The sequence below is a fragment of the Solea solea genome, chromosome 18, assembly GCF_958295425.1.
Source record: "Solea solea chromosome 18, fSolSol10.1, whole genome shotgun sequence".
Classification (NCBI taxonomy): Eukaryota; Metazoa; Chordata; class Actinopteri; order Pleuronectiformes; family Soleidae; genus Solea; species Solea solea.
In genome coordinates, this window is record NC_081151.1 from 19,577,115 (window position 1) to 19,596,178 (window position 19,064).

Genomic DNA, 19,064 nt, shown 5'->3' on the forward strand with positions numbered 1-19,064 from the left:
ACTTGCCCGATAAAGGGTTTTAATCCTTACAATTTGAAATCGTGAAGACTAATTTGGTCAGATAATCTCTTCAAATCATCAGCCCTAAAATCGTAAGCAGCCACAATCGTTGGATGTATAGGATTCACAGAAACACATTACTGTTGTTCCGGGTTTCCACACTGCAGTGCACGGCGTTGTGTGTGTGTGTGTTTCCGTACCACTGACTCTCACAGACGTGTAGGCAGCGCTGAGGCTGTAATGAAGCGTTTCCCAGAAATCTGCCACAGGAAATTACCATGGCTGTCGCCTCAGCACCAGCCAGAAGCCAAACCCCCTCTCCCCTCGCTCTTCAGCCCCTCATTATGTGTGTGTGTGAGTTAATCAGTGTCTCAAGTAAAGCAAGGCATGAGCGGTGTCAGCTGCAGCACAGGCTGCTCACAAAACGACGTGCCAGCCATCACCACAGCAGCCGCTATGTGAGCGCAACCTGAGCGTGAGGTCTTATCACGTTTACTTTTCACATCATGACCCATTAAAGGTCCAGCGTGTATGTGTTACAGATAAAACGACCACAGAATGGGCCTTTTATATATTTATATCAGGAGTCAGCTCGATAGAGGCCAATATTTTTGGACCACCATATTTTTACAATAGCACATAACGGGCTAAAAAAACTAAACAGCACTCTTACCTTTGCAGCAAGAAGACCTGGGTTTGTGACCCCAGTCGGAACCAGGGTCTTTCAGCAAGGAGTTGGCATGTTCTCCCCGTGTGTGCGTGGGGTTTCTCCAGGTTCTCCGGTTTCCTCTCACAGTCTAAAAACATGCAGATTTGGGGATTAGGTCAATTGGACACTCTAAATTGACAGTAGGTGAGTGTGAGAGTGGATGGTTGTTTGGCTCTAGGGTGTGACCCCGTCTTTTACCCTATGTCACCAAGGTGATTGGCGCCAGTGGCCTCCCCCCGAGATCCTCATGTGGAGGATACAGTGGTAGAAAATGGATGAATGAATGAATGAATGGACAAACTAAACAAACTTTGGGGTTTTGATGCTAACTGAAGGCGACACATGTTCTTTAACACACTTGGACGAGAAGAGTGAGGTGAGGGACGTTCACCAGCAATGTAAAGCTTCGTCAATAACAGTTTTTCCACGACATGGTCCCGGAACAACTTGCCTAGGCACATTTTATTTTGCTTTTCCCATTAGCGATAGTGCCTGGTACTTTTTTAAGTACTTTAGTTAAAAAGGAAACTAACTCTGGCCATATTGAGGAGGTACTATATTGTAACGGAAAACCAACCAAACCGTGCTGAGGTGAGACGAGGCTGGACCATGCCTTTAAAGACGCAAATGAAGTAACACTGTTACCTCTACATCTCCACTGTCTTTGCCTCTTATTTAAACCCAGAAATAAAACTTTGAGCCCTCCTACAAAATTTTCTTTCAATAAATCACCCCCTTTTTTTCCCCAACATAGTCCCTCATAGAGAAGGGCCCAGTGCCATGATTCATATTTATAACCAGAGCCAGACCAGCGGTCACCTCATTAGCAACGGATCACATGGGTCTGCATCACACTCTCCCCTTTCTTCTAAGCCACATGGCCTTGCCTTGCTCTCTTCTTCCTCTTAATAAAGAGCTCAAAGTCCTATCCTTTCTTTTTTCTCTCCCATTTTTTTCCCCTTACTTTGTTGCGCAACATCTTCACCCACTAAAACTGTTTTTGTTGTGAGCCATTTAAGATTTATTTGGCCATTACATAACAGTATAAATCTGAATAAATAAAAAAATAAAAAACAGGGGGAAGCATATCATTATAAAAAAAATGCTGTAAATTCTCTCATGTTGTTTTCCTTTTGTGCAGTCCACATCTTGCAGCTCAAAGCATGAGAACAGATTTGTGAGTCTCTTTATGTGCAAAGAATGGCAACAAATCAAAGAGGGTTTTGAGACGCGGCATGAGAGGATTTATGTTTTCTGCTTACTTCTTATAAATGAACTCCAGCTCATGTCTGCAGCTGCAACACTGACACGTAGACACTGCATAAAGAAAACACACACTTATTATTTTATTATAAACCTACCTATACATGTACACCTACCTACATACACCTACCTATAGCTACCTAGCTAGCTACCTACCTACACTTACTTAGCTAGCTAGCTAGCTAGCTACCTATACATATATACCTACCTAGCTTAATGGTTGATTAATAAAATGGACCAAAATAGTCCATCAAACTAAATCACAAACCTTTAAATTTTCATTTTATTATGTTTGTTTTTAAAAAAGACCCTTTTTTTCAGACCCGAGGAGGACATTGCTGAGTAATAGCTGGGTTGCCAGGTAGTGAAAACTTCTAGTTAGTGTTTGGCTTTTCAGTTTTGGTTGTGCAGTAGTAAAATCAGTTAACCATTAATTAAGGTGTTGGTGACTTCCTAATACACTGTAAGTAAGTAAGTAAGTAAGTAAGTAAGGCAACTGCCTTTTGTGGAGCAGTATATGTAAATGTACAGGAAGTAAATTATGGAATTAAAGCAGAGTTAAAAACATAAGTCAGTTAAAAAAAATATACAAAATAAGTATAAGGATAAAGAACAGCAGTTTAATTCAGGAATGTGATGGAAATGGTTGTTTAAAGCCATAAACATACTCTTGTGTTGTACTGAGAACACAAAGAACACTAATAAAATACTGTAAATGCGTAAATATTTATATATATTACTTTAATCTCAATCATAATTCTGACTTTAATCTCAAATTCTGACTTTAATTACAGAATTATGACTTTAATCTCAAATTCTGACTTTAATTACAGAATTATGACTTTAATCTCAAATTCTGACTTTAATTTTAGAATTCCGACTTTAATCTCAGAATTCTGACTATAATCTCAAATTCTGACTTTAATTTTAGAATTCTGACTATAAGATCAAATTCTGACTTTAATTTTAGAATTCCGATTTTAATTACAGAATTTTGACTTTAATCTCAATCAGAATTCTGACTATAATCTCAAATTCTGACTTTAATTTCAGATTTCTGACTTTAATCTCAGAATTCCTGCTGGTTTTTTTTTCTTTCAATTTTTTTGTACATGTGGCCCTAATACCTACTTTTCCGTTCATGAGTGTGTCGTTTTCACAATAATGTGCAGTCTCTCTTTTGTGCGCGTATAAAACAGGGTAAGACAGACCGTGTGAGCAGCAGACACTGGTGCTCAGTCGCGGCTCGCATCTCCAGCACCGCGGCCGGTTGGACAGCGACCGCGCAGCGTCCGCAGCATCACCGCGGCTCCGCCAATCATAGCGCAGCTCGGGGCAGATTAACCCAAACAGCCCCGGTTGGATCTGAGGTGTGTGTGTGTGTGTGTGTGTGGAGCAGCAGCATCAGAAAACAAGCTCGCACCTCTGATCCTCGTGGACCCGAGATGTGAGAGTGTTTTGTTTAAATTCAAACAAATAACGGGAGGGGAATTCTCGATCGTCTCTGTGATAGAGCGAAGCAGGAGGAGGATGGATGCTTGCTCAGTGAGAGGAGAGAGCACGGACGCGATAGTGATGGATGATTCTCCTTCAGATGAGAGGGGGGAGATTCAGGAGGCTTCGCAAAGGTGGGTTTTTCCCTTTTCTTTTATTTTGTGTCCCTTTGTTTTATTTTCCCAACATTGATTTGACACTTTGTTATTTGATTATTGGAGTAAAAAAACAACAACTGACATGTGTGTTTTCTTACTATGTTTTGGTTTGATTGTGAGTACATGCACACGCACACGCACACACACACACACTCAGTCTCTGCTGTGGACAATAGGACTATGAGTAGGACATGAGCTGTTATTAGGGTTGCAAAAGGGGTGAAATGTTTCTGGTAAAATTCCAGAAAATATCAATGGGATTGGGAACCTTAATTCGGGAATCTTGGAAAAATTCCAAATTGGAAACTTCCCACTTATGGGAATTTTTACAACCTTAGTTTCTTCTAAAAAAAGAAAAAAAAAAGTTAAAGAGCAACGGACATACATGAGCTGTTGTATAGGGTTGCATAGTTTCTGGTAAATTTCCAGATACTTTCCATGGGATAGAGGAACTTTAATTGGTGGATTTTGGAAAAATTCCAAATTGGAAACTTTCCATTAATGGGAATTTGCAACCCTAGTTGGGTTTTTTAACCATAAACTTGAAAAAGAGCAATGGACATACATGAGCTGTTGGGGTTGCAATGTTTCTGGTGAATTTCCAGAAATTTTTGATGTGATAGTTATTGGTGGATTTGGGAAACTTTCCAATTTCTGGGAATTTGTGCAATCCTAGTTGAGTTTTTAACTATAATCTTAAAAAAAAAATAAAAAAATAGAGCAATAGACACACATGAGCTGTTATTAGGGTTGCAAACCAATTGGAAACTTTCCATTGAAATCATGGGAATTTATGCAACCCTAGTGGTTATTTTACCATTAACCGATTGCAATTATTTCCAGCATGACATTAATTCCTGTGTCTGTAGCACAAACTAAATGATGCATGGCATTTTGTTGATAACCGACCTCCCAGAACGATCATTTTTGGGTAAACTATCCAGCAGTGCATCATTAACTGAGGCACAGTTTGCAGCGCCTGGGTGAATTTATCAACTCATAAACATGATTTTATGCCCTCATTCCTACCTTTGACAGATTTACAGCTTTGCAGTTAAGCAGCGGCGGCACAAGTGACAGCAGTAACACGCGCATAATCTTTCTCACACTCACACTTTTCCGTTGACTCAACTCAGCGGCGAGGGCTGCCGAGTGCAGTGTCACCGGCCTCCTGCCTTTGGTCACTCACTCCACACAGCAGACCTGCATGATAAGAAAAAACCATGAATCATCAAATGGTCACGAGGCTTCAAACATGAAAGAGCTGAGGGTCTGCCGCTCCCCTCAGATCAGCGACACAACACGTTTGTGTCTCTGTGAGGATGAGTGTGAGTGCTTTTGTCTGCATCCTTTGATTATACCTGCAGGCTGCAGAACCAGATCTGGGGAGGTTTTTTAAGGACAGGAACAGTCTGTTCTCCTGCACACAGACTGATCCAGTCCTGCTTTTTTACTGTATGTTGCATGATTGGCAGCAGGGGAGATGTTTGAGGGCATGTTTTGAGCTCTGTAAAGCTGCTCCTAGTCATGTACTTTTTCCACTACTAAGTACATTATTACTACTAATACTACTATTAGTTTAACTGTATATTTAAGAATAGGTGACATCAACTACAGAACCATACCAGAAAGGATGCGGTTCTTTTGTTGTTTGCACAGTAAGATTGTACTTATACACACACGGCTGTATAAAGTGGTGGCCTCCGTAAAGCAAGGCTTTTGCTTTAAAAATATTATTAAATTATTTTAAAGTGATTATAGTCTTATAGGAACAAAGTCATGGGGCAGCATATTCGATTTTGGACAATAAATTCTCCCTTTTGACCTCTAATGAAGACTATTCAGTCACAGAGTGCTGCTATAAATACTTTTTTTTAACATTGCATACGCTCAACTGGCAGTTAATGATGGATTGAGTCTAATACAGTAAGTCTAACACGGTTTATGCAACAAAAGCCACACATTTTTACTGAAACTGTTGGTCTCAGGAGGTCAGAAAGTTGCAGTTTGTGCTGATATTAAAAGGTTAAGCCAGAGAAGTGGAGTTCGCCTGAAACCACGAGGACATCAGTGCATGCTTTCCACGGGCGGAGCAGCTCAGTGACACGTCCTCGCGATTTATTTTTGTATTCGGAGACTGAATTATTGAATTATTGATGAGTCCGACATAAACTCGGCGCTGTGAAAAACAGCCAAAGAAGGAATAATAGACTTAAACGTCCTCCTGCTGTAAGGAAACTGCCAGGCCTTGGTTAAGTGACTATTTACTCTGAATTAAGCTTCGGAACATCCATGTTTGATATTGTTTTACAGTATTTTTAGTCACCCCAGCTTCTAAGTAGGCTAAAATAAATGACAGACACTCGTCTTGTGACTAAGAGCTGCTGAGGACATGGTGAGCTATTTATTATTTAGACCCCGTTACAGATTTATTGTGACAAAACACTGCGTGAGGTCATCGAGGCTCTGTTGACTTACTTGCTCCGTTCCTATGGTGACGAGACAGGAAGTGCAGTTGCGTCTGCTGTGGAAAAACAAGCACGTGGTAGACGACACACACCTCCTGACCTTCACTGAGACAAGTGGAGCGTCACTTTACAGGGTAACGGGCTTTAAAAGTAACATAGAATCACATTCATGGACAATTATTACTCTTTTCTCGATGAATCGAGTAATCGTTTGGTCCCTAAAATGTCAGAAAATGTTGTTCATTGTTTGTCAAACCTGGAAAGGATGATATTCTCAAATGTCTCATCTTGTTGTCTTGTCCAAAGACCAAAAAATATTCTTCTCTTTGTTATATGGAGCGAAGAAAACCAGAAAATGTTCATATTTAAGAAGCTTGAAAATCAAAAATACTTACTTTAATTCCTTAAAAACACTCAGACCGATTAATTGATTATCAAAATAGTTGTAGGAGTATTTCAGAAACTGCTGATCTTCTGGGATTTTCGCACAACACTACCATCCCTAGCGTTTACAGGGAAAGGATGAAACGTTCAGTGGGGGTCTCAGTTCTCTGGACCATCACTGCCATGCACAGCCGTGAAGCAGAAGAGAGTATATACCTGTGTATACCTAATAAAATGGCTACCGAGTGTATATACAATATGAGAAAGGGATACAGACACAGAAGAAGCCCAAAACCATGAATGTAGTCCAAAGGCTACAGTGCAGAGTGGGAGAAAGTGATGATTATGCCTGATTTTCATAAACTCAAATCACTGCAGAGTTGGCAGCGGAGGTTTTTGTTTTTATTTTTATTTATTCCCCAGTAAGACAAAGACAGTTCTGTGGTTCTGAAAGGCAGGAAGCAGCATAAGAACTGTGGCTGTGTTTCAGGTTTAAATGGATATCTGAAAGCTTGAAACATTGAGAGACGGAGACCTAATTCTTGAGTTGTGTTTTTTTGTTTGTCGACTTAATAATGATGCTGTGCAAACCCAAATTAAAAAAAAAAACACCCCCTGTCTTCTTATTCCTCTTCTCCCCTCAGTGACATACCAGCCGTTTCTCTGTGTCCTCCTGACAGCTTGTGTTCCGCCGAGGCTCCACTGACAGTCATCCAGTCTGGGGGGGAGCTATGTGACAGCTGCAGCAGCCTCGGCAGACCATCTTCCTCCTGCCAGCTATATCAAGTACGGCGGAACACTGACAGCGTGTTGCTTTGGGGGTAGTCTGATGAAAAAAGTAGAAATGCACAAGATATAACAAGACTTCCATATTCCCTTTTCTGCTCACCCTGCAGGGTCCTCGCATAGTCGGCGCCTACGACTCTCCTCAGCACCAGAGCTGCCCCCACTGCAGCCACCACAGGCCGGTCAGACCAAACACGACGGGTCCCCGCGTGGAAGGAGGAGGAGGAGGAGGCGTGGCGGTGAAAATGGACCACGGCTGCAGCTCCGCCCGTCAGACGTCGTGCCACGGCGCCGTGAGGTGCCACTGGCTGCACGGGTCACACGAGAGCGGCACACAGAAGGCAACGCAGCGGCATGTGGTGACAGTAAGGTCCGTTTAAAGTACCAGAGAGGTGGCGACGTGAATGTAATGATAATAAAAAAAAAATAAAAATGTTTGATTCATTAACTTTAACTGCTGCATTTGCAGGGATGGAGGACTTAACTGCATCTTGAGAAAGTAAGTACTTTAAACGTGTTTTTCACTTTAAAACCCAAATATGTCACACACTAATCTGTGGTTTTTCTATTCGCCAGTTACTCCCAGATGATAGTGGACTACCCATTAGCGGTGTTGGTGGGTTGTGCCCTGCTGCTGCTGGGATGCTCCGTGGCAGGACTGTTCATTGGTCCACTGCCCGACTTCTCTGACCCACTGCTGGTGAATAACACACAAAAAAACATCACACAGTATTATCTGAATGCCCACAAGTCCTTTATAGAATCATTGCAATCTTCCCTCCACCACATCTAGAGGCTAAATCCTCCCTCGCCACCTCAGGCTGAGTGTTAATTACTGTTTCCCGAGTGACTCATGAACTTGTCCATTTACCGATTCAATGAACCGCTGTCATCGTAATTAAATACATCTTCTCACCTTTTGAAATTAGACAGATAATGCGACTCACAACAATGAGTCACCTTTTGTAATAGATTTGCATAAAAAGAGAATATAATCCGGGGGAGTGGAAAACACTCACTGGCCACTGTGAAGAGCATTGATGCGCACCAGTGTGTCTTCAGCTTTGATGTGTACTGTATTTTCAGGGTTTCGAGCCTCGGGGAACATACATCGGAGTTCGTCAGTCCAGCTTGTCCAAGCTGCAGGAGAACACAGGCCTGGGCAAAACGCTGTCTCTTCTACCACAGCAGCTCAGTAAAAGGTCAGCAGTGGTTTAGACTCACCAGTACAAACACACACTGTAGTGTACAACGGAGTATAATGCCGCTTTTCCACTACATGGTCCCGGCGCTACTCGCCTCGCCTCGGCACGGCACGGTTATTTTTGCTTTTCCATTAGCGATAGTACCTGGTACTTTTTTTTAGTACCTGATCTGGACGAGTCGTGAGCAAGACGTCCGACACAAAGAATCAAAGCGAACAATGCCGAACTGTAGACCAGTTAAAAAGACATAACAATCCTGAAAACGTGCGTTAATCTCCAACATTTAGCATGGAAATGTCTAAAATGTCAATATTTAACAAAGGAGTCTGGTGTATTTAGCGACAGCACTGCTGAAGGCCGCTGTATTTCAGTTCAGTGAACTGACTCTAATGATTCAGTACATCGAAAATAACTGCTTTACAAGTCATTAATTTGTTGCGTGTAAAACAAAGTCACGGCAGTTTCATGCAGCCGTGCTGTGCTGACTCCGCCCACGTTGAGGTGGTACTATATTGTAATGGAAAACCAAACAAACCCGTACAGAGTCGAGCCGTACCAATGCGAGGCGGTACTATGTAGTGGAAAAGTGCCATTAGTATGTGCATAGTGTTCTTGAAAACAATTAATAATAGATATATAAAGATTAAAAAAAAAGAGTTTAAAATGAATGACTACAATGAATGTGATCAACGACAACGGGTTTGCAGAGAGAAATAACCCTTTCCTTTACCAAATAAACTTATTTGTAAACTTTCAATTGTTCATTCTGTTCATGAATCTCAGTAAGGACTCTTTGTCGACATGTTCACCTCTACGGTATAGCAACTCAATCGCTAATAATCTGACAATGACAGTGTTACCCAATCACAGATGATTCTGGTCTAAGATTATTGTCTTTTTTTGGCACCTAAATTTGAGCAAGCTCACTGGGCTTCTTCTCTGAGAAGTCAGGAATGAGTCAAGTGACGCTTGGTCCCGTTAGCGTAACTGTTAACAAAGATAGCTGTAATACAAAGCTAAATGCAAATTGGTGACGTATTCCTTCATGCGTTTTACCTGTGTTGCAGTTTTGGGGCCGTCGTCAGCGGCGACAGCAGTGGTGATGCCACAAGTCGCATCAAGAGGATGCTGGCCAGAGACTCGTCCCCCGACACCTTCCTGTGTGATGATCCAGGTGCGCCTCCAACGACCAGTTGTCATAACGTCTGTGATGGGGAGGGGGGGATAAATCCTCCAAACGTGCGCCAAACTGAAACAAAGAAAATACCACTTTATTGTAGATGTGTTACCCGTTCAAGAACAGACCTGTGCAGTGAATGAAATGGAAATACGATGAGTGCCAATTATACATGTGTGGAAACAAAACAATCCAGCTTGTTAGGAAGGGATCAGCACGACTGGCAACACAAAAACAATAACAACTAACTGGTTGGGTTCAACTTCAACAGTGAGATCACAATAAGAACTGAATAAGAGCTTTTAGTGCGGCTTCAAAGAGAATAGTTTGCAGAGCGTTTCTCCTCAGGCGGATTATCACAGATTTTCTTACTTTGAAATAAAGATCAAAGTTGACTTCTGTTTGCCTCGTAAACCACAGGCGGCTCCCCGGACGGATTTATTAGCAACTCTGAACCTTGATGTTTTCATTATATGATGCGTAGTTTGTACTCGGCACAGTCAGGAGGATATAACACACAGTAAAGTTTTTTCGTTAGCCGCGTTTTGCCTTTATGGATTTGTTCTCCCCCCCCCCCCCCGAAACATGTTACTCATGACTAACAGTTTGGCCATCCCCACGAGCTGATGAGTCACTGCTGGTCATCTTGTTACTGTATGTTGAATCCATCTGTCCGTCTCCACGCAGGCGAACATTTGGCGCAGCTCGTGTTCCGCTCGGAGAACTCAGCCAGCCTCTGGAGCCTGAAGGCCATCCACGCCATGTGTGAGATGGAGGAATCTAGGGTTCGCTCTCATCTAACCAGCTCTTCATCTCACATTTCTGTCTCGTTCTTCATCCCTTTAGTTATCCTCTTTTGTCAAACCCCTACTTTCATTATCTGTCATATTAAAATTCAAAACTGGGCATGCTTTCAAAAAAAAAAAAAAAAAAAAGGTCTTTCTCTCATCTGACTCAGATTCGCTCCCAGGCTCAGTTCCAGGAGCTGTGTCAGCAGCATGTGAGGGTGGAGGCCGAGGGGACGTCCAGAAGCAGCTGCTGTCCGAGCTGGTCTCTGGGGAATTACTTGGCTGTTCTCGCTAATGCGTCCTGCTGCCTCAGCCTCACCTCCCACCAGGTACAGTCTCACTCAAACAAATGACCATATACATTTGAATATTTATAATTTCCCCCCCTTGGAAATCTCAACAAAATGAGCTTAAATTACAGTAAGATTGTGTTCACCGTTTTATTTTGTATTACGAGCCCCAATTTAATCAGTTTTTGGCGTCGGGCCCTCACAGATGATGCCAATCAGAGTCACTGAACTCATCTTGTCTTGCAGGCTAAATCTGTTTCATAATTTCATAATTTTCCTCTTTTCATACTAGGTCGCCGAGTCTCTGAACCTCCTCAGGAAGTGTGCTTTGTACTATCACGAGGGACATCTGACAGACGACTGCGTCAACAGACCTCAACACGGCGCCTGCTCTTCCGTGCCGCCCTGCTGCAAGCAATCCCGCGTGGTGTTCCAGATCCTGCACTTCCTGGTCGATAAAGACTTCCTCGGCCCGCAGACCGTCGAATACCAAATCCCGACCCTTAAGTACAGCCTCCTGTTCTTACCTGTGAACAAAGGGGAGCACATGATGGCGATATACATGAACAGTTTTGAAGGCAGGGAGCTGACGTACAATAACACGACGATTACCGGCATGGACTTTGGAATCAAGGAGTCACTGTTCAAGCATTACCTTGCAAGAGATTCAGTCTATCCCATCTTAGCAGTTGTTTGTCTTCTTTTCACTATGGCTCTGTATCTCCACTCTCTTTTCATAGTGGCATTATCTTTGATAGCAATCACAGGTTCCCTCCTGACCTCTTATTTCTTCTACAAAGTCGTATTTCGCCTCACTTTTTTCCCGCTGGTCAACCTCACTGCAGCACTGATTCTTGTGGGAAACTGCTCCCATCAGGTTTTCATCTTTGCCGATTTGTGGATTCTGCAGTTATCCCAAAAGCCCCCTGCCTCCCTGGAGAAGAGAGTGCACAGAGCTGTGCAGGAAGTGGGCTATTTGATTTTAGCATCCGGGCTGACTTCCAGTGCAGCGTTTTTCTCCGGCTATCTCAGCAGCATCACAGCAATCAGATGTTTCTCTGTTTATCTTGGAAGTGCCTCTTTGATCAGCTCGCTCCTAGCGCTAGTGTGGCTGCCTTGCTCTTTTGTCTTGCGAGAGCACTACACAGAGACGTCCTCGGCCTCCATGGCAGTGCAGGGATGGAGGCCATGCTGCTCCAAAAATGCAGGCGGCTTCTGGGAAACGAGCTCACGCAAAAGATGCCTCTTCACACTTGGCCAGAAGTTGAGAGAATTAAGACGAGGGCTGACTGACACTTCGAATTTGCTATTTCTGAAAATCGCGCCATGTGGAGTGGTGAAGTTCCGGTACATCTGGGTGTGCTGGTTCGCAGTGCTCGCTGCTGGGGGGACGTACATGTCCTGCATCGACCCAGGCATGAAGCTTCCCACCTTGGAAAGCAAGGTCGGCCAGCTCTTCCGCTCGAGTCACCCGTTTGAGAGATACGACGCTGAATATCGCCACATGTTTAAGTTTGAGAGGCAGAGACATGGTGAGGATAAGGCTGTGACATTGACGCTGGTGTGGGGGATCAAAGCGACGGATAACGGGGATCACTTTAACCCTAAAAGCAATGGGTCTTTAGTGCTTGACCCATACTTCAACATGAGCCGACCAGATGCTCAGATCTGGTTAAGGGACCTGTGCGGAAGAGTCCAGAACCAGAGCTTTTATTCCCCTCCTTCAACCGAGGACAGAAATATTATGACAGACAACGTCTGCCTCATCAAGCAGCTAATACACTGGGTGTCCGTCAGACGGTGCTCAGAGAGTGATGGCGCCCTTCACTTCTGTTGTAATGACATCCCTTTCCCCTACCCGCCCAGCGTTTTTGAGAACTGCCTCAGTATGATGCTGGCAGAGAAGCATGCCGAGGGCCATCTGGCCCACAGTGGAGGCCTGTATTTCCAGCCAGATGGCAGGATAGCTGCCCTCGTGTTGGCATTCAAAACCACATACCTCTACAGCTTCAACTATAGCAGAACCAGTGTTTTGTACAAAGAAATCCTGACATGGTTTAACTTAGAAAAATCGGGCGCACCTCAAGGGCTGGAGAACGTCTGGTTCATCAGTCAGCTGTCTCTTTTTGATCTACAGCAGTCTTTAAGTTCAGAGACTCTGGTAGTAGCTGGCTTCTCGGTAGCGGTCACGTTTGCTTTGCTTCTTCTTACCACCTGGAATATCCCTCTGAGTATTTATGGAACTGTCGCTGTCGGAGGCAGCGTGTTTGTCACAGTTGGCCTCCTGGTTCTTCTTGAATGGCAGCTGAGCGGCATGGAGGCTCTGTTTATATCATCAGCCGCGGGACTGTCTGTTGACTTTGTTGCCGACTATTGCATATCATACAGCTTGGCTCCTCATTCAGACAAAATTGGAAAAGTAGCACACTCCACTAAACGGATGGGGCGTCCAATAGCGATCATTTCGGGAGCATTTTTTTCCATGGGGATCATCATGTTGCCTGCAACAGCATTACTATTCAGAAAAATGGGGATTTTCCTGTTTCTGGTGAAGTGTGTAGCCTGTGGTTTTTCGACCTTCTTTTTTCAGTCCCTGTGTTGCTTTTTTGGCCCGCAAAAAAACTGTGGCACGATTGCGCTGCCGTGTTTCTCAGAGGAGACTGACGGTGTGCTGTCTTCATGCTCGGCAGCAGAACCTGGCTCCTCCCCAGCAGCGAACGGGGCTTTTGGCCGATCTAGAGTGAGGAGGAGTTATGACAAGGAGTCGGGCGGCTATCTCTACCCCGACCACCAACGTCAGCAAAGACTGAAGCAAACCAGAGGACGAGGCGGTGACAGGGGACCGGAGCAGTATGAGCTGCAGCCACTGGCTTACCGGCTCAGCGACAGCTTCGAGAACAGCACCTGCACCAGTAAACTGTCCAACCGGCCGTCGGTGCTCTCTGACGAGATTGAATATTGCGGGAAAGATACTGGTGCAAACAGCATGGATGGCGAGAATGACGAGATGTGCAGCCGCCAACATAAGATCTGCCAATCGCCACCAGCCCTACAGACCTCGTCTCCTTACAGAGAAAACACCCTACGGCCTGGAGGACTGGGACAGGAGGACCTTGCTAAGGACAAGCTGCTGTGTAAGACATGCAGAGTTCAGTCTGGGGTGACAGACTGGGGCAATACTTCATTCTCCTCATCTTCTAGCATGCAGGACACAATAATCAGCAACACATTGGAGACAACTGAGCAGCCATCTCTCTGTCAAGAGGAACAAACCTTTGAGGAGTGCCTTCACCACCACTCTAAGAAGGGATGCCTCTCCTTCCAGTCCCAGAGTTCCTTCGAGGGTCTGGAGGATTCCTGTGAAACGTGCCTCAGTGACATTGAGCCAGGACCTTCAGCCATGCTACAAGAAGGAGAAGGAGAAGGAGAGGATGTTCAGTTACAACCAGGATACCTCAACGGGAAGAGAGACACGCTTCGTCTCTCGCTAAAAGAAACTGTTTATGAGACGTCTAATAAAGGGCGTACCAGTCAGACTGAGGAGGTGGTCATTATACCCAACAGCAAGCCAGACTTACCAGATGTTTGGATCAAGAGAGATGGAAAACGAGAGGACACATGTTAAGCATACAATGTGCGTTAAATGGAAAATATAGTAGCCCATAGGAATTACGAAAGGAGCATACAGTTTTAATTTTGTATCAACACTCAAGGGAAAATATAAGCCAACTGCAAGTGTAACATGTGACAGGTTTTTTTGTTACAGATGAGGTCAAAGCATGAGCAAAAAGGTCCAAGTCAAAGCATGAAGTGTCCAACCCTGCATTTGCAGAAAATCAAAATGACAAAGCTTTCCGTTCTGTCACAGTTTGACAGTTCTGCAGTTTGCTGCTGCAGAATAAATTGTGCCTGGAACTTTTTTTTTTTTTTTTTAAACATCTGTACGCACACGCAGTCCAGTTGTGTGCATCTGCTGCTGGCCTTTCTTCATTCGACAACAAACCTAAACGAGCCATACACAAGGCAATTATCAATATCAACGATACCTGTGAGAAAAGATTCATTCTGTGTACAGACTGTGCAAGAATTGCCATCACATCTACAGTAGCAAACAACTGTCACTTACAGTTACCCGTCTTTACAATTTTATGACAATAACATGTATAGATCATCTTTTGTTACCGTGGTGTAGAAAATGCCATAGCTTGGTTGCATTAAATGTTTCAACGGTCAAATACATTAAAGATTTCCTGCTGTTTGTTTCAATGTCAGTGCCAAAATGTCGTATTTACTTCATTATGTACCAATTCTAAAAGGCTGTACTGTCATTAAACACTGTTGACAGAGCGTAACCTTTGTAAAGAGGAGGGGGGGGAGCTTTCTAGTGCAGTAGTTGTACCATTACATACAACTATTGCTTCAATAGTGAATAGTTTGTATACAAACCTTGCTGCTGCTGCTGTACTGCTCAGAGAAACTCTATCGGATAATTAGCGATTATATGAGAACGTCTTTGTCTTCGTCCCGTCCCATAGCGAAAACATCACATTACACAAGTCTCAAATTCCATTAGTATAACAGTATTTACGTATTAGCGTTTTATTCAACAGGGTTCTATGAGCCGATTAGGCTCCAACAATGTATGCCATATGTGCAAAAGGTGCATTTATGGAAAACAACAGATGTTGGAGGTTCAGTGTTATTCCAGGAGCCTTAATATATCAAATGTGCATGGAGGAGGATTAATGTCAAGCTGTTTCATAAAAGATGTTTGCTTTTGACAGCTGGTAATTCTTCATTGGTCCTTTACTTTGAAAATCACTATGGTACAACAATCTGCCTTCGAAACAAATGAAATTCATCAACGCTAAGAGGGTTGTCACCACTGTCATTTGTGTTCATGTTTCACAAAGTTGGAATAAAGAAAAAAAACAAACTTTTCTTTTCCTGCATAGTGGCTTTTAATGGATTTGTTTGGAGTACCACGCATAACAGGCTTCAACGGTGGAAATTAAATTAAAACTATATGCTTGGCATTAAAACGGCAAAATGAGAAAAATAGTTCAACAAAATATTTCTGTGTCAAGCATTAATTAAAAAAAATATCTATTTAATAAAATCAGAAGCCATCAGAGGGGAAAAGGTTTGAAAGTCATCAGCAGTTTTTTTAATCATCTTCAACCCAGTCTTCTCTGGCCCAGTCGGGCCGTCCTGTGGAATATTCAAAGTCAGGTCCTTTGTAGCGTAAAGCATGGAGATACATGATGAGCTCCTTCTCAGTGGGATCTGGTCGTACCAGCTTACATTCGCTACACAGGTGGTCACTAGTATCGGCAGAATCAGTCGTGTCTTTTTGACTTCCATTGGATTCGATCGGTACATGGCTCTCAGGTTCCTTGAGCGAGGTGCCGTTGTCGTTTTGGTCTTTGCAGACCTGACTCGCCTCATTTACTGTCGTACTGCTTGGGCTACAATCAGTCAACACCGGCGTTGGATGACTTTGACTACTAAGGTTGCCAGGTTCAGACGCACAGTCCGATTTGTCTGTTTCCACAGATGACCTCTTTTTCTCCGCCTTCTGTCCAACCCCATCATCCGGAATGTCCAGAAGGTGGAGACTTTCCTGAGACTGATGTTCCTCCAGCAGAGCCTGGAGCAGCTCCTCGTCACTCCTCCCCATCATTCCCCCCTTGCCCCTGTGAGGACCCCATGCTGAGGATCCATAGATGGGGTCATTGAGGATGGGGAAGCCCAGGTACTGGAGGTGGACTCTGATCTGGTGTGTGCGGCCAGTAAGGGGTAAACAGCGGACAACGCTCGTCTTTCCATTGAAGCTAAGCCTCTGGAAGACTGTTCGGCACTCCTTTCCCTTTGGGTCAACCCGACACAGGCCGATTTTAAAAGAAACGACCAGGATGGGTTCCTCACAGATCACTTCATCCTCTGGAAACTCCCCCTCCACTCGGCACACATACTCTTTTTCAAGCTAAGAAAAAAGATGAAGTATTTAAAAATCATTATATTTCGATAATTAAAAATTACCTCATCACCTTGAAAGTGAGCACTAGATGGAACGCACCTGTCTGTCTCTCACCAACTGGTCCAGTTTCTTTGAAGTCTCCAATGTCCTGGCAAACAGCAGCACACCAGAGGTGAGTCTGTCCAGTCTGTGGACAGTATGGAGTCCAGAAATGCCTTGTTCTTTCCCCAGGATGAAAATGACCGTGTTGTGACGAAAGCGACCACAGGGGTGGACTGGGATGGAGGCAGGCTTGTCGACCACGAGCACTTCACCATCATCAACCAGAACCTCCATGGGTCTGCCGACCACAGGCGGCTCGTGGCGGTGCACGGTGTTTCTCAAGAGGTCGTTATTCTGTGGAGGGCAGGGACAGATTAGAAACTACCGGACTCACTGCCAGCATGTGAACCTTTTAATTTGCATTCAAAAAGATTAGTTTGTCAGTATCAGATCAGTGTCTAAGACACAGATGTTATGTTGTGGGCTGCATAACTCAAAAAAATAATATGGAGCTGCTGTAGGACGGGTGTGATGTGATGGATGGAGGGGGTTTATGAGATGATACAGGCGGCAGAGTTCTGAGCCAGGATTTTTGAGGGAGACCAGACAGAAATGAGTTGTAATAATCCAAAGTGAAAACTGACAAGGCTGTGGACCAGGATGGCAGTGGTGTGGGAATTGAGAGAGGGGTGGAGACAGTTAATATTACAGAGGTGGAAGTAGGCGGACAGTGTAAGATTAATGATATGGGTTTTGAAAGAGAGTGCTGTCGAGGATGATTAGGATTAGTGTGTATATTGTGCCTTTATGTGTATAAAAGGTGATATACAAATTAAGCTTGCTTTAATATGAAGTGTCAGGTGTGTGGTGTTGTTACTGACCCTGAGCACCACTGACAGGTCCTCCACAGGTGTGTCGTTGAGCCGAATGCGACCCTCTTTGGCAGCCTGCTTATAATACTCCACAGACTCGGCTCTGAACTCGTTCTCGAACACGTTCAGCAGACTCTTCCCAACCCACCGGCCCTTGCAGTAGGTTTTGAAGTCAAAGTAATATGAACGGACTTTGCGGAGACCACCCTCGAAATAGTAGGACGTTTCTTTGAAATGTTCCTGGTTGAAGCTGACACCGGGATTTCGTTTCTGCGGAGGGGGGACGTATCTCTCTCCCGGACTGTGCTTCTTCCCCCCCGCTCCTCTCCGCCTCTTACCTCGGCCACTTGACTCAGCTCCACCCGAATCCTCGCTTTTACGTTTGCCGGTATCTTTTGCCTCGTTAACCGCGATTCCCTGCGTGTTCGCCGGGGCGTTCGCCTCCTCCTCCACGGGTGTGGGAGTGTGTGGAGCAGGAGCTGCCTGCTCCATGGTCGAGCTGCTCTTCTGACGATTCACAAACGCCGGAACGTTGTGAGCTAAAACACCGCCTCGTGCTCTACAAACAACTTTATTCCGCGTCACGAGCAGAGAACTACACTTTTTCAAACCTCCAAAACTCACGTGCATCGCTTTTGCTGCTTTGCAGCCGGAGGACCTTCACAGTGACGCGCGTTGATGACGTCAACGAGTAGCCCAGTTACATGCCTAAATAGATTTGGTCATTAACTATTATAGCAGATTGTTTTTTGGAATAAATACACTGTGCAGCTTAAAATAAATGAGATTCGGAGACGTGCAGAACACCAGCAATTCGACACAGTGGACCAACGTTTCGCCCCAACACACCTTTTTACTCTGGCCTTCAAAATAAGAGCCCTTGGCTTCGACCACAACAACTTCCGGTCCATGTTCACAACAAACATCCACTCATAACAAAATAAATCCACTTCAAAATAATGAATGATATTTACCCTTCCAGCGAATTTAGAAAATTAAGATGTGGCTTTTAGGTAAACTAATGTATTTTCTGCAATTCTTTTTGTGCTCTCATACTTGACTGGAAACACGTTATGGAATAGCTAAATAGAAAATACCACACTGTTACTACTATAAATGATAACCCATGATATTATTTTTGGTGTAATAATAGAGAAGACAAAATCAGACCTAATGATTCATGTTATGCTTATTTTAGTCAAATCTTTGCATGCTTTTATAATAAAATCAAAATGTGCCAAAGACCTTTATTTTTCATTACTAAAGAATAACCTCACAAACAGTAGGAGTACTTTTATTCTTTTTTGTTGTACTTTTTTTTTATATACAAGTTTATGTCTTTAAATAAAAGTATTTAAAATGTATTTATTTTATATTGTTTCCATATTCTTTGTTTATCTCAAAATGTTCAAGAAGTTTAAAGAAATAAAAATGTTAAAAAAAAGTGA

General features: G+C 43.7%; 2 protein-coding genes and 1 long non-coding RNA gene across 4 annotated transcripts; 1 reads left to right on the forward strand and 2 right to left on the reverse strand.

Moving 5' to 3' along the window:
* Positions 1–679: 679 nt before the first annotated feature.
* LOC131444940 (uncharacterized) lies at positions 680–7,213 on the reverse strand. The gene is made up of 3 exons (XR_009233779.1): positions 7,129–7,213; positions 4,738–4,827; positions 680–797 (listed from the first exon to the last, which is right to left on the reverse strand). It is a non-coding gene; the product is annotated as an uncharacterized LOC131444940 (long non-coding RNA).
* On the forward strand, positions 3,361–14,417 carry disp2 (dispatched homolog 2 (Drosophila)). 2 transcript variants are annotated; one of them, XM_058615662.1, is made up of 10 exons: positions 3,361–3,600; positions 7,121–7,262; positions 7,373–7,632; positions 7,732–7,761; positions 7,839–7,962; positions 8,349–8,464; positions 9,535–9,641; positions 10,332–10,429; positions 10,603–10,761; positions 11,015–14,417. In XM_058615662.1, exons 1-10 carry the CDS (start codon positions 3,503–3,505, stop codon positions 14,345–14,347), a joined length of 4,467 nt encoding a protein of 1,488 aa, XP_058471645.1. In that variant the 5' UTR covers positions 3,361–3,502; the 3' UTR covers positions 14,348–14,417. The 2 variants fall into 2 exon arrangements, with proteins under 2 accessions (XP_058471645.1, XP_058471646.1); XM_058615663.1 differs by having other exon boundaries at positions 7,157–7,262.
* A 427-nt stretch (positions 14,418–14,844) lies between these two features.
* Positions 14,845–18,301, reverse strand: rpusd2 (RNA pseudouridine synthase domain containing 2). Its single transcript, XM_058615664.1, has 3 exons — positions 17,626–18,301; positions 16,802–17,098; positions 14,845–16,708 (listed from the first exon to the last, which is right to left on the reverse strand). The coding sequence occupies exons 1-3, from the start codon at positions 18,244–18,246 to the stop codon at positions 15,890–15,892; spliced, it is 1,737 nt and encodes a 578-aa protein (XP_058471647.1). The 5' UTR covers positions 18,247–18,301; the 3' UTR covers positions 14,845–15,889.
* Between the last annotated feature and the right edge of the window lie 763 nt (positions 18,302–19,064).

Excerpts from the sequence above, each read along its gene's own strand:
- rpusd2 (XM_058615664.1), bottom strand. The coding sequence starts at position 18,246 with ATGCACGTGAGTTTTGGAGGTTTGAAAAAGTGTAGTTCTCTGCTCGTG. Across the intron at positions 17,099-17,625 it reads ACCTGTCAGTGGTGCTCAGG|AATAACGACCTCTTGAGAAA; the intron begins GTCAGTAACAAC and ends TGCCCTCCACAG. Across the intron at positions 16,709-16,801 it reads AGTTGGTGAGAGACAGACAG|CTTGAAAAAGAGTATGTGTG; the intron begins GTGCGTTCCATC and ends CTTTTTTCTTAG.
- disp2 (XM_058615662.1), top strand. The coding sequence starts at position 3,503 with ATGGATGCTTGCTCAGTGAGAGGAGAGAGCACGGACGCGATAGTGATG. Across the intron at positions 7,633-7,731 it reads CGGCATGTGGTGACAGTAAG|GGATGGAGGACTTAACTGCA; the intron begins GTCCGTTTAAAG and ends CTGCATTTGCAG. Across the intron at positions 10,762-11,014 it reads TCAGCCTCACCTCCCACCAG|GTCGCCGAGTCTCTGAACCT; the intron begins GTACAGTCTCAC and ends TTTTCATACTAG.